This window comes from Alexandromys fortis, unplaced genomic scaffold, assembly GCF_014885135.2.
Source record: "Alexandromys fortis isolate MF-2015 unplaced genomic scaffold, M_Fortis_MF-2015_v1.1 scaffold_90, whole genome shotgun sequence".
Taxonomy (NCBI): domain Eukaryota; kingdom Metazoa; phylum Chordata; class Mammalia; order Rodentia; family Cricetidae; genus Alexandromys; species Alexandromys fortis.
Window position 1 is genome coordinate 2,698,857 of NW_026067985.1, and position 15,018 is coordinate 2,713,874.

The 15,018-nt window shown below is 50.5% G+C and overlaps 1 protein-coding gene across 1 annotated transcript; it reads right to left on the reverse strand.

The window, feature by feature from the left end:
* Nucleotides 1–3,281: 3,281 nt before the first annotated feature.
* Nucleotides 3,282–3,560, reverse strand: Hrk (harakiri, BCL2 interacting protein). The gene has a single exon (XM_050158909.1). It carries the CDS (start codon nt 3,558–3,560, stop codon nt 3,282–3,284), a length of 279 nt encoding a protein of 92 aa, XP_050014866.1.
* Between the last annotated feature and the right edge of the window lie 11,458 nt (nt 3,561–15,018).

Genomic DNA, 15,018 nt, shown 5'->3' on the forward strand with positions numbered 1-15,018 from the left:
CACACAGGGCATCCAAGCGCAGGTCCTCAAGCTTGCACGGAAAATGCTGCACCACTGAGCCGGCTCCCGGCCTCACTGCCTTGTCTGTTCTATCATCATACTCTGTCCTGAGCTGACGTCCCAAGTAAGACCGGCTAGGGGTGTGGCAGAGGGCTGGGTGGGTGAAGACATCACCAGCCCAGCCTGCTAACTTGAGTTTGATATCTTGGACAGACGCAGAAAAGAACTGACACCAGCAAGTTGTCCTCTTGGACACTTGTATGCCCACAAACAATGAATAAATAGAATAGAAATAAAAATTTCCCAAAAGGATGGTGCAGTTCGCCCGCAATGAACATGAGAGGACGCGGCCCATGTTGGAAAGAGAGCCAGCCGTTAAGTGCTCAGTAAGAGTCATGGTAGCACACGTCGGAGGCCACTTTGTTGTTGTCATTGTTACTTTGCTGCCAGGGTTGAATCCATGTTAAGCACATGCTCCATGATCCATCACTGAGCTACACAGTAGCCCCGACCCTGAGAGCTTCCCAGAAGCAGGGAACGCTGTTCATCCAACCTGTGTTGTAAGCTATTAGTGTTCCCATTTCACATACAGAAAAACTGAGTCTGCCTTCCTTCCTTCCCTCCTTCCTTCCTTCCTTGCTTGCTTCCTTCCTCTTATTGGTAACTTTGAGGAAACAAATGTTAGTGGCTCACAATTGGGGCTCAGAACAAGTTTGTTGGTACCACCGACCCTACTTAAAGCTAAGCTCCTGAAAGATTAGGAGTGGTGTCCCCCAGCCCAATACCCTCGCCCAGATACACAAAGTAGGCATGAGCGTTCCCATCACCCGAGCTGAGCAAAGCGGAGAACGCCCCTCAGCCAGTACAGAATTCAACCAATTACTCTCTTGACCGATTTTCCTTGCTCTAGTCAACTTGGGCAGACTGGAAAATGATGGGCTTGGTCCTCTTGTCATGGGAGGAGGTGGTGAGGCCAAGGGGGGGAACCCCAGCATGGGCTTCAGACAGTGCAAGGGAAAACACTGGTACCTTCAGGGTCAGGAGCACCAGAGAGGTGAGAACCCTGATGGGTGTGGCTGTTGTGGGGGGTGCAGCAGGCAGGAGAACCCAGGAACTGGAATGTGTTTTGGGGTCCCTAAGTCAGGGCACAGCATGGTGCTTCCTCCGGGACAGAAACAGACTAGGGTAGAAAGAAAGTCAGTTCTGAGGTGACTTGGGCTGCCGCTCCTGCAGCGGGCATCCACGTCGAAACAAGAAAATCATCACCACCACTACCTGCCTGCCATTCGGGCTCCAGTGTTCCAACTTCTCACCCTCCTCAGGGCGCAGACTGGAGTAACGGATCCGCCTAGACCGCCGCCTCTTTTTCGGCGTCCCTGAGCACCCCAGCTCCTGACATTCATGCACACCTGTACAGGTACACGCTCCAGCCCTGGTCTTTGACCTCCTGGGTGGTAACAGAGCACTTCTGCCTTCCCGCCTGTACCCCACAACGCCAGAGTCCACGTCCCAGGTCCCTCACTACTAGCCTTCCTTCCCTTCCTACTGACCCTTGCTCTGCCATTTCTTCTCAAAAATATTGATCCCACCCCCGGGATTCTGCAGCAGCAGTACTTTTGAAAAGAGGGACAGAGGGGAGACGCGCATGGGACCTCCAGAAACGGAGAATCGGGTTCAGGGCACCCCGAAGCGACACTTCTCTTCGCCAGCGCCCGGGCTGCGCGAGCCCACGCGACATCTGTCGCCCGCGCTCCCGGCTCACACCCCGCTCACCCCCGCAGCTCTCCGGGCGCTGCCACCCCCCACGCTCCGGCTGCCGCCTCTCCCTGCGGCGCCGCGCCAGCTTTCCAAGGTGTCTGCGCGCCCGCGGGGCTGGGCTGGGATCAGCGCGACGTCTCCGGGTCTCTGGTTACCTCATCTGTGATCGTCGCCTCCCAACCCACCTCTCAGAGTCAACCTAGTCGTCCCCACCTCCCATTCTCTGAAGTTTCTCTACTCAAGAACGTAGGAAGGTAACCCTGACACTTCTTCCCCCAAACTAGCCTAACACAACTCCTGGCACGCAGGTCCTCTTATCAAGGACCCACCTACAGTCACCAAACGTGAGACGCTCCGCTCAGCACCCTGTGACCGCACACAGCAGGCTCCTACACCTCACACTTCACACTGGAGGTGACGGGAGGCCAAGCTGTAAACCGCGACGTCGTGCGGTAAAAGGAGCAACAAAGTTACCGGGGAAATGGGACCCTGAAGTGAGCCAGCCTTGGGGATCGAGGACCACGACCCAGGCAGTGAGAAACTTCCATGGGAGGGGGGTGGGGGTCGTCACAGAGAATGGGGATTCACAAACTGCAGACAGGACACTTGGGGGGGGGGGGAAGGGAGTTAAGAGCGGAGGTATGGAGACCTGGTCAAGCCTGGAATGGCTGGTGGCTTGGATGGGACTGGGGACTCTAGATGCATTATTAGGGAGAGGGTTTTAGCTACGACCACTGTGGTAATTCTGCGTGTGTTTACTGGGGCTGGTGACGACCGTCCTGGCTTCTAAAGCCACTACGACCGGAGAGGAGAGGAGGAGAGAAAATAGGGAGGGAGGAGAGAGGAGGGGAGATGAAAGGGAGAGGAGAGAGTGGAGAGGAAGGAGTGAGAGGGGAGTGGAGATACAACAGAGGAGGGAAAGAGGGGGAGGAGGAGTGTCTGAAGACAGGGAGAGGGATAGGAGAGGGGAGGGGAGAGAGGATACAACAGAGGAGGGGGAGAGAGGAGAAAGAAAACAGATTAAAAAAGACAGGATAAGGTCGAAAAAGAAGGGAAAGATAGACAAGGGAAAGAGAAGTGGGAAAGGAGAGAGTGAAGCCAGATGTGTGGTGTGTGTATGTGTGTGTGTGTGTGTGTGCGTGTGTGTGTGTGTGTGTGTGTGTGAGAGAGAGAGAGAGAGAGAGAGAGAGAGAGAGAGAGAGAGAGAGAGAGAGAGAGAGAGAGAGAGAGAGAGAGAGAGAGAGAGAGAGAGAGAGAGAGAGAGAGAGAGAGAGAGAGAGAGAGAGAGAAAGGAACGAAGGAACGGGTGGGAAGCGGCGCAAGCAGTGTCTGGGCTGAGAGGGACTGGGCAAGAGAGGAGGAGCGAGCTGCTCCAAGCCGCGGCACCCTGCCTCCCGCCGTCGCGCTCTCTCGCTCTCTCCCGCCAGCTCCCCAGCTCGCCCGCTGGTCTGCGTACCTGTTGCTCGGTCCGGGCTGGGTCTCGGCTCCGGTCCCCCCTACCAAGAAGGCCCCGCGCGCGCCGCCTACGCGCTCCGCCTGCCGAGCAGCCAGGCCGCCAGCGCCGCCACCTGCGCGGCCGCGCACAGCCAGGGCCAGCGGGCGCGGAGCGCGGGCAGCAGCGCAGGCAGCGGGTCCCGGGGCCGTGCGCGGCGCCGCATGGCGCGTCGGTGCAGCTCGTCGCCCAGCGCCTGCAGCCTCAGCGCGGTCACCTGCGCCGCCGCCCAGCGCAGCCCGGGGCGAGCGTCGCCGCAACCGCACACGGCAGGAGGCCCGCGGCCGCGATGCCGGGGACACGGGCACATGGCGTGCGGAGGAGCCTCCCCGGACCCCAAGTTTCGCCCTGCGCCGCGCGTTTGTTGTGCTGACGGCGCTATTATTAATTAAAGTGTCACATGGTGGAGGGGGCGGGGAGGGCGCGGGGAGGGGGTTACATCATCCGGCCGGGGGGGGGTGTGTGCAGGGGAAGAAGCCGAGAGGTAACTTTTAACCCTCGCGACGCCGGCAAGGCGGGGACGCGGGGCTTCGGGGATGCTGGCCCGAGGCGTCCACTGTCTCGCTTCTCGGGTTGCGGGCGGCTCTAGCTCGGACGCAGCCTCCGAAGCCAGCTCGGTGTACACAGGGAATGGCGCTCCGGGCGAGTTCGGCTGTTATTCGAAAAGATTCCCGGACTGTTGTGTGGCTTGGGTGACGGGAGACGGGGATTCCAGCCGACATGCCCAGTTTCGGGGCACCTGTCAGCTTTTGGATCGGTGCACATACTCCTGATATGCGTTCACACCCACTTCTGGTGACCTGACCTAAGCACACCACGGGGTGAGAGCCTGAAACCTGGAATGGAGGTGGGGGGGGCGACCGGAACTGGAACGGTTGGACTCCCACTCCAATGGGTCGTCCTTGCACTCTAGAGCTCTCTCCCCTTCCCGCCCCGGGACCGTTATAGAGAGAAGTTCTTATTGCCTACTTGCTTTGTGAACATTATCTTTCCTAATGAGGTTATGGTTGGTAGTGGACCTTGTAAAGCAATAGCTTGTCCCCTAGTGAGGTGACCTAACCCGAAGACCTCTAGTTCTACACCAACCTGGAAAGTCCACTGGGGAGGGTGCGGACTAGCTAGGGAGTTCTTGGGACTCCTTAGGATGTCAGGGAGACCCACCCCTCCCACATCAAATCCACTAGAATTTGGACCTGAAGGAGCAGGGAGGTGCCTCCAAGCCAGTGATTTTAGAACCTTCGAGAAACTTCCCATCATCCCTTCAGACCTGCAGAGTATTGTCAAGGCGTGGCGAGGCCTTTGGTCCCTTGGAAAGGATTTCTCATGATCGTGAACTTGGTGCAGTAGCTCCTGACTGTCATCCTCCAGTCTCAGCACTACAAAGGCAGGGGTGTCACAAGTTCAAAGCCAACCAGGTTCACATAGTGGTTCCAGGCCAGCCAGGGCTACAGAGGGAGAACCTTATATTTAAAAAAAAAAAAAAAACTCAGAGTCAGGGATGACCACGTGGCCGTTCAGTCCTGTAAATTCACGTGATCCAAAGAGAAAACTGATATCCACAGCATGTCCTCTGATCGCCAGATGCATACTGTGCTGTGTGTATGCATGCACATAAAATAAAAAGATAAATAAGTAAATGTAAGTGTTGAAAAAAAACCCAATCCAAAAGACATAAAACTATGAACTCACCTTTTTGTGATTTTGTTGTTGTTATGGTTAGTTGTTTTGTTTCACATAGTCCTGCTATGTGGTCCAGGCATTTAACTGGACACTCTCCTGCCTCATCCTCCTGAGTGCTGGGGTGACCAGTGTGCCGTGACATGCTCAGCGTGGCTTACTTTCATCTGCGTTCATAGCGTCTTTCTTTTTTTTTTTTTAAGATTTATTTATACAGAGAAACCCTGTCTCGAAGAACTTAAAAAAATTATTTATGTATACAACATTCCTTCCATGTGTGCCTGCATACCAGAAGGGGGCACCAGATCTCATTACAGATGGCAGTGAGTCACCATGTGGTTGCTGGTTGCTGGGAATTGAACTCAGGACCTCTGGAAGAGGGGTCAGTGTTCTTAACCTCTGAGCCATCTCGCCAGCCCCCATAGCGTCTTAGCAGCTTGATGAACTGACGCTCAGAGTGTGGCTGCCACGCTGTGTGCTCTTGGTGACCCCGACTCACCTTCACGATGTCTCAGTTCATCTTCCCTAACAACCGCCCACGCTGCCCAATTCCTTCCGTGGCAGCAGGCACACCAGAGTCCTGGCTTATGCTCCTAGAAAGAATCTGTCGCTGCCCTGTTTCTAAGTTGAGGAAGCCAAGGCCCTGGTCCATGAGGCCTCTTGCCCAAGATAGGGGTTATTACAAAGCAAAGGCTGGCCCTGAACTAGGGCACCCAGTAGCAGGCACCAAGCCCTAGCCATGGTGAGACTGATAATGCCTCCCTCCCAGGACCAGGGCCCAGACTAAATGAAAGAACTGTGTGCCAAGTGCCTGGCATGCAGTGGGCCCAAATAAACCTTGGTCCCCTCTGCTTCTGGCCAGAACCACTTCCCCATCTCCTGGGACTCCCACTCCCTAATCCCAGCCATCCTCGCGAAGGGCAGCTGAACCACTGCCCAAGTGTAGTGGTCCAGGATTGAAGATACAGTGTCTATTTAAAAAGCCCTTTGGATTTAAATTGAACAGTCCCCCCTCCCTTTTAATCTCCACGCTTTTAACGGCTCACTTCATGGACATTAATTTTAATGGGACGATTATTGCCCTGTTTGGAAGCCTGCCCCTCGAAGCGCTGGACTCACAAGGTGGCACTGGGTAGGCTCCCAGCAGCTTGGATTTTTTTTTTTAAAGCAGAGAGAGTGCAGCTTTGGCTGTGGGGCCGAGAGGAGAGAAGAGGAGAAGGGGGTTATGGGGAGATGAGGTCAAGGGAAGGCCTCTGTCTCCCCATTACTGAATTAGGGTCTCTGAATTTTGCTCACACCAGTTACCCTGTCCCCCTTTGTACCTGGTGGCCTTTCAAAAATTTATTCCCCTCCCACTTTGTGTTTTTCCCATGTGCGTGCACATGTGTGTATGTGCATGTGTGTGTGTGCGCGCGCGTGCGCACATGTGACACGGAGTACATGTGGAGGTCAGAGAACAATTTGCAAGAGTCAGTTCTTTCCTTCTACCTTGTGGGTCTCAGGGATTGAACTCTGGTTATCAGCCTTGGTGGCAAGCACCCTTAATCACTGAACCCCAAGATGGACCCTGTTGAAGTATCCATTTCTTTAGCTATGGGGTGGAGATGATATCACTATCAACCTCATAGGCTTAGGAATCTTGTAAACCACCCCCAACCCCACTAGCATGGGGTCTAAGCTTACTGGCTTCATTTAATAAAGGACCCGTGTAGTGATATTTCATTTGTATTTTAATAAATAAAGCTTGCCTGAAGAGTAAAACAGCCGCCCTGGTTAGGCTTACAGACTAGGCAGTGGTGACACACCTTTAATCCCAGTAGCCACACTAGTTTGCCATAGAAACCAGGCAGTAGTGGTGCACGCCTTTAATCCCAGCCCTAGAGAGGAATATAAAACAGGAGGAGACAGCTCTCACACACAGTCTCACTCTGAGATTACTGGAGGCAGGATCGCCATTTTGGACTGAGGTAGAGGTAAGAGTCAATGGCTGGGCTGTTTGGCTTTTCTGACCTTCAAGTTGAATCCCAATATATGTCTCTGGGTTTTTGGTAATTGTGTTATAGAGCCGGGCCTGACAGCAGAAGCCTGTAATCCTTGCTACTCAGAAGGCAGAGGCAGAATCATCGCTAGGACCTTTTTGGGCTACAGAGTGAGTTCAAACCTAACATGAGCAACTTAGTGAGACCCTGTCGTGCTGGGTGTGTGGCTGGCAAGTGCTTGTTGAGACGAAGACTGGCAAGCTGAATGAATGAATGAATGGCTAATTGATAGTGACTGAGTGAGTGAGTGAATGAATGAATGAATGGGTGCTGGAATGAATGACCATCTGACTGGATAACTGATAATGACTGACTGAATGACTGCCTGACTGACTGAATGAATGAATGAATGACTGGCTGACTGGCTGAATCTCTGACTGACTAATTTGAATGAAAGAAAACATTTTAGTTGGTCTTTTCCTTTTTTAATGTCCATGGGGGGGCCGCTGGAGAGAGAGCTCAGTGGTCAGGCACGTTTGCTGCTCTTCAAGAAGATCCAGGTTTGGTTCCCAACACCCATATCTGACAGCTTATCACTACCTGTAACTCCAGGTCCAGGGAATCCAATACCGTCCAGCTTCTGTGGACACCTGCACAAATGTGGCATCTACTTCACACACACACACACACACACAAAGACATACAATGATGCACGTGAAAATGTTAAACAATGACATATGAATATATGTATATATGTGTGTGTGTGTGCATGTATGCATGTACATGCGTGTATGTGTCTGGCTCAGACCATTCTCTTACCTCCTACAGAAACCAACACTGTTTTTTTTTACCGGAAAAGATTGTAGGCTCTTTTCTTTGATTAAAAAATGATTTACTCGCTCTGGTGTTTGAGAGCCAGGGACCTTTTCCTTGGGTGTTTTAATGCGTATGTCTGTGTACAGTGGCAAATGAAGGGACAGCTGTTGCCTCCCCCAGACAGCTGTGTTTCCGGAAGACATCTGTCAATGCCAAGTCCACATCTCATGGCAGGAGGCAGCTCACGGCACCATACTTTCTCTGCTTGAAGCCGGGGATGGCAGGGTGATAGGTTTAAATTTAGGAGCCAGAGGGACCTGGGTCACAGTGGCCATACTAAATTACAGCCAGCTGTCTTGGCAGTCTCTTCTCTCTCTGGGCCTTGGATTTCCCATCTGTAGATGGGGAACGAAAACCCTGCTGTTAGGACGGCTGTGCGTACTACAGCAAAGAATTTATGCGGGTAGTCCATGACGTGATTGACACTAAAGTTACTTGTGATCTTTGTAGATGTCTTGGAGTTAGTAAATATCCACTCCGGAAACAAAATAGGGACTGTGACCCCACCCCACTGAGAAAACAAGGAGAGACAGTTCTCAGGGAGCCCGGAACCTGTCCTTTCCATTTGACAGAGCCAGAGCAGAATGGGTCTTGTCCGTCGTGGGTATCCTGAGAAGTCAGGGTAACTGTCTCCTGGGCTTGCTAATGACCCCTCTGGTGCCTTCCCTAAGGGCCTTGTTGAAAGTAAAGAGCTGCTGAATGACCACAGCAGGGGAGGAAAAAATTAACCATCCCGTAATTATAGTGTCACCACACAGATGAAGAGGGGTGAACCCGGTTTGCATAAAGCCTAATTCCTTGATTAGGAGTCAGGAGACAGAGGGCTGATTCAACTCCTGCCTCTGCTGGGAAAATTACACCTTATTGTCCCCCATTCAGGCAATAATCACCTCCCTGAGGTGGGATAGATTGGAGCTGACAAGATTGGAGGTGGGGGTGAAGGTGACTGCCGTGCAGTGATCCAGAGAGCCCAGGGACGGAACATGGTCCTCTCTAATCCCAGGTCCTCTCTAATCCCAACACCCCATTTCTTTTTTTTAAATTTTATTTTATTTTATTTTATTGAGCTATACATTTTTCTCTGCTCCTCTGCCTCTCCCCTCCCCTTCAACCCTCTCCCGTGGTCCCCATGCTTCCAATTTGCTCAGGAGATCTTGTCTTTTTCTATATCTCATATAGATTAGATCCATGTATGCCTCTCTTAGGGTCCTCATTGTTGTCTAGGTTCTCTGGGATTGTGATTTGTAGGCTGGTTTTCTTTGTTTTATGTTTAAAAACCTTACTTATGAGTGACTACATATGATATTTGTCTTTCTAGGTCTGGGTTACCTCTCTTAATATGATGTTTTCTAGCTCCATTCATTTGCCTGTAAATTTCAAGATGTCATTATTTTTCTCTGCTGTGTAGTACTCCATTGTGTAAATGTATCACATTTTCCTTATCCATTCTTTGGTCAAGGGACATTTAGGTTGTTTCCAGGTTCTGGCTATGGCAAACAATTCTTCTGTGAACATAGTTGAGCACATGCCCTTGTGGCACGATTGAGCATCCTTTGGATATATACCTAAAACTGGTATTGCTGGGTCTTGAGGAAGGTTGTTTCCTAATTTTCTGAGAAATCACCATATTGATATTGCACTCCCACCAGCAATGCAGAAGTGTTCCCTTTTCCCCACAACCTCCCCAGCATAAGTTGTCATCAGTGTTTTTGATCTTGGCCATTCTTACAGGTGTAAGATGGAAGCTCAGAGTTGTTTTGATTTACATTTCTCTGATGACTAAGGATCTTGAGCATTTCCTTAAGTGTCTTTCAGCCATTTTAGATTCTTCTGTTGAGAGTTCTCTGTTTAGGTCTGTGCTCCATTTTTTAATTGGGTTATTTGTTCTTTTGATGATCAATTTCTTTAGCTCTTTGTATATTTTAGTGGGGTTGGTGAAGATCTTTTCCCATTCTATAGGCTGCTGTTTTGTCTTGTTGACTGTGTCCTTTGCTTTACAGAAGCTTTTCAGTTTCAGGAGGTCCCATTTATTAATTGTTTCTCTCAGTGTCTGAGCTACTGGGGTTATACTTAGGATGTGGTCTCCTGTGCCAATGCGTTCAAGTGTACTTCCCACTTTCTCTTCTATAAGGTTCAGTGTGGTTGAGATCTTTGATCCATTTGAACTTGAGTTTTGTGCATGGTGATAGATATGAATCTATTTTCATTCTTCTACAGTTGACATCCAGTTATGCCAGCACCATTTGTTAAATATGTTTTCTTTTTTCCATTTGATAGTTTTTGTTTCTTTGTCAAAAGTCAGGTGTTCCTAGGCCAACACCCCATTTCTTGATATCACTCTAGCCCAATGTGGGCAGGTGTTTCCCGGACAGCGTTCCATCCTCAGACCTTGAAGGGCTTATTGACATCTAGAGACAGCAGTCAGAGCACTGCTGAACACCCTGCTGCGCACACAGTACAAGCTTTCTGGCCGCAAATGTCAGTACACTGTATTCAAGAGTCTCCAGCCTAACAGGTTAGCTTCGCATGCATGTGGGTCAAGAAGCAGGCGCACTGTCCAGCTCCAATCAGGCAGGGTTTTATTGTCCACTTGACAGCTCCAGAAGAGGGCTCGGGGACTTACAGTCCACGTACCCACCTGGCCTTTGCCCGCTCTTCCAGCAGCTTTAGTGCCCCAAGGTCACTCACGTTCATTTCTGTGTCGTATCTCAGTGTCTTCGTAGCTGCAGCAGAGATGAATTGTTTTTTTTCATAATGTCCAGCTCACACAGCTGTTTGTTATCTGGCTCTTTCCAGAAAAAAAAAGTGTTAACTCCTGGCTCAAAGGAAGGGCTGAGTGTGTGCACAGATTTCACCAAGGGGCCAGGTCATACAGATGCTGCCACCTTGGCATCCTTGGTAAGTCTGCTTTAATCCCGAGGACCCCATGTGGACTAAGATGGCAGTAGAGAGTGGGAGAGATGTGGGCAGATTCAAGGTACACGTCAAAGATGGCTGTCAGGACTCTTAGGTGTGACAGGCGATGGAGGAGAAGGACCTGGTTCCTGTTTGAAGCATCTGGCTGGTGACATTGCTTGTGGAGTCAGGAAAAATGCTGGACGAGGTTCCAGAGAATTCTGTTGGTAAGGAGGGTATGTGGGATGGCAAAAAGTTGGGATGACTTGGAATAAAAAAAAGAGAGGAAGGAAGGAAGGGAGGGAGGGAAGGAGGGAGGGAGGGAGGGAGGGAGGAAGGGAGGGAGGAAGGAAGGAAATCATGTCGGGGCTCTAGTTTCAGAGGAGGCCGAATCAACATCTCAGTGATGCTGTTGACTCAATAATAAGAGTATCTCCTTGCTGGAAGATTGCTCAGTAGTAAGAACGCTTGCTTTATAAGCATGAGAAACCAAGTTTCAGTATCTTGCACCCACTTAAAAAGCTGGGTTTTGCCAGGTGGTGATGGCGCACACCTTTAACCCCAGCACTTGGGAGGCAGAGGCAGGTGGAGTTCTGTGAGTTTGAGACCAGTCAGGTCTACAGAGCAAGTTCCAGGACAGTTACACACAGAAACCCTGTCTTTAAAACAAAACAAAACAAAAAACCAAACAAACAAACAAACAAACGAACCAAAGCCGAGTGTTGAGACTGGAGAGATGGCTCAGCTGTTATGAGTGCTTGCAGGGGATCAGACTTCAAGTCCCAGTGGCCCTGTAGAGAAGTCCACAGCTGCATTCAGTAACCAATGCTCCAAGGGATCCAACACCCTCTTCTAGCCCCCTTGGGCACCTGCATGCAATGTGCATACATACACACAGACACACATACGTATATGTAAGTAAAAAAATTTAAAATAACAATGTCACAAATGTCTAGGTGTGGCTGTATACACCTGTAAGCCCAGTGCTTTATGGGAGCATGGGCAGGAGGCCTGATACTAGCTTTTGAGTGCCACCTGCCCTTCCTCAGTCCATTGTCTGAGTGGCCTGAGGATGGAGAGACAAAGGAAGTTGTGGAAGGATAACGGCCATCTGTAAGTCATCATACTGGGGCAGCAGCAGAAACTGAGCTGTGGTTCCCAGGGAAACACACAAATCAACAGTGGGCACAGAAGAGCTCGCTGACAAGGGAGGTGCAAAGACTGCATTCCAAGAGCGCCCTCTGTGTTACAGTTCTCTAGAGGAGCCAGACACATAGACTATGTGTTTTAAAGAAGAGCAATTGAATTGGTTTGTAAGATAGGGCTGGGAAATGTAACAATGTTAAAAAAAAACAGTTCTGTCCTAGATGCTGGATGCCTCAGCAGTTCCAAGCCAATGCTGATGGCTGAAAGGTTGCTGGTATTGAGTCCGATGTGGACGACTGGAAAAACTGGGGTCTGATCCGAGCAGGCAATGGCAATAGCCACACTGGCTCAGAAAACAGCAGAGGGCTTGCATGCCCCCTTCCTTTAATTGTCCTGTTCATTGGAATGGTGTCCCCCCCACTTACAGCAGGTCCCCTCTACCCCAGACACTGTTTCACATGTCAGTCTTATCGGGACACAGCCCCACAGACACAGAGGTGTGCTTCACCAGCCTATATGACAGCAAGACCTACCATCATCCTGCCTGTGGGGACACTCTGTCTCCCCTATTTTAAGCACTTCTGGAAATCCCTCTGATTGCTATCCCCTCCCCCCAGTACCAATCCACACAAGAGCTGGTCATGTGGCTCAGGCTCCTTGCCTGGACTGAACACCATGACCATCTGGAGACTGCTGGGGTTGCAGGAGAGTCTCCAGTCTGAGGAGGCTGCACAGAGGGCTAGCACCCAGTGACTGCCTGGGTGGGCTGGGTCACAACTGAACTCTGTCCCAGGAGATGGACTGCCGGTGGCCAGTGAACTCTGCAGAGATGGCTTCTGGGCTTCTGTGATGATAGCCATGGGCCAGACCTGAGTCTTGACATTTGGAGGATCTCTCTATGCTTTATGTTGACTTTAGATTTCTCTATGCTTGACATCCTTCAACTGCAGCTCTTCTGCAAGTCAGCGAGACTTGGGGTCTGGTGCTTGTAACTGAAGGGCTGGGCTTCAAAGGTGCATGTGCAGTATATCTGAAGGTGGCCCACATAGCTCTATAGGCATGTAGCCCTTGGTGGACGATGTCTCCATCTGCCAAGACTTATGGATCAGAGCCCTCCCGTCCTCTATCCCTCCTTCTCCTCTCCTCCCCTCTCTTCTCCACCCCTTCCTCCCGCTCCTTTCTCCTGTTCTCTTTCCACTCTTCTCCTCACTCCGTGTATATACCAGGCTGGGTTCAAACTTGCTATTTTCCTGCCTCAGACTTCTGAGTGCTGGGGTGACAGGTGAGCCCTCACACCTGGCTTTGTTCTATTCTTAGTACATCACTGACCATATGCCAGCAGCCACAGTTCCACACCTTGAGGTGGCTACGGAACCCAACAAGAGCCACTAAGTGGCCAGGGACATGAGCAAGCCAAGGTGTGGCCTCTGTGGCAGTTGCTGAGTTGGACACTTGGGATGTCTCTGAAGAGGGTGTGGCTTTGCCTTTTACAAGTGACACACCTTGGGGCTGTTCAGGGTCTCTGAGGACAAGTGGGTTTTCAAGCTCACCAGGAAAAGGTGGGGCATGTCTGTGTGCCAAGAAGAAACAAGAATGGACCCACAAAGGTCCTGACCCCCAGGAGAAATCGGTTGCCAGGACTGAGTCCCTTCTCGTACTTTAAAGAATAAGTCCATCACAGAAAAACGTTACCCACTGTACATACCACTGGAGCAGCCGGCTTTGGGCATGGGCAACCCAGAAACCTTTATGGTCAGCCACACATAGTATTGCTTACTGTTTGCCCCAGGGCATCTTTCCTGCCTTGGTATGGGTGTCCAAGGCGACCCATTTACTGTTATCCAGGCCTGACGTGGGAGGCTGACCTTCTCTGATGAAAGAGGAGAATCCCCAGGTAGCTGCTTCCAGCTCTTATCTCACTGAGCTGTGTTCTTCAGGCATCCTTGAAGGCACTAGTGGGATGGAGCTCAATTCGCTCATGGTAGGACCAACTCAAGAATTCTCCTTGGGCCAGTCATCCCCACTTCTGGTAGCCACGTTGTCAAATGGACTAGCTTCTCAAAGCTCCCCCCCCCCAGGCTCCGCCTTCTGGAAACATCAGGATATGTACCACAATGTACAGATGATAAAAAAAACTCAGGCTTGGAACTGTAATCCCAGCTTTTGGGAGTCTGAGTCAGGAGGATTTCCATGAGTTCAAGGCTAACTTGGGCTACGTGGTTCCATACCACCTGGGCTACAGAGTGAGCCTTTGTCTCAGAAATGGCAACTATCACAAAGTCTTCATTTTTATCTTTGCTGGAGAGTTCTTCTGTTATGATTTAGGTGTATATTCTTCATTCTAACACACACACACACACACACCAAACAACAATATAATGTCCCAGCACTGTGAAGGGGAAGTGGGCTCAAAGCCCCACCCCTAATCAAGAAACCATTTGGAACTGATAGCTGCTGAGAGCAGGAACATCAATGTTCTCCAGTGGAGTGACCCTGGGTACCAACCACACCCCAGGACAGGCCACCCACTCAGTAGTAGTGGACCAGCACAAATGGGGCCCCTTCCGTTTTGTTTCTGTTTGTGTGTGTATTGTGCTTTTTTTTTTTTTTTATTTTGTGTTAGCTTTTTTGAGAGAGAATATGAAGTGGGATTGGTAGGGGCAGAGGATCTGAGAGAAGTTGGGGGAGAGAAATGAGTATGACCAAAACATATTGTATGAAAACATTTTAAAATAAATTTTAAAAAAGACTCAAGATAGGGGCTAGAGAGATGGCTCAGAGGTAAGAGCACTGATTGCTCTGCCAGAGGTCTTGAGTTCAGTTCCCAGCAACCACATGGTGGCTGGCAACCATCCTTAATGAGATCTGGTGCCCTCCTCTGATGTGCAGGCATACATGCAGGCAGAACACTGTATATAGTAAATAAATAAAATCTTTAAAAAAAAAGATTGATTGGGATAAAGGAAGGTTGGATAGGGGAGCAGGGAAGCACATATCTTAGTTAAGGGAGCCACCTTAGGGTTGGCAAGAGACTTGAACCTAGAGTGGCTCCCAGGAGCCCAAGGCGATGTCCCCAGTTAGTTCCTTGGGCAGCTGAGGATAGGGAACCTGAAATGACCCTATCCTATAGCAATACTGACGAATATCTTGCATATCACCATAGAACCTTCATCTGGCGATGGATGGAGATAGAGA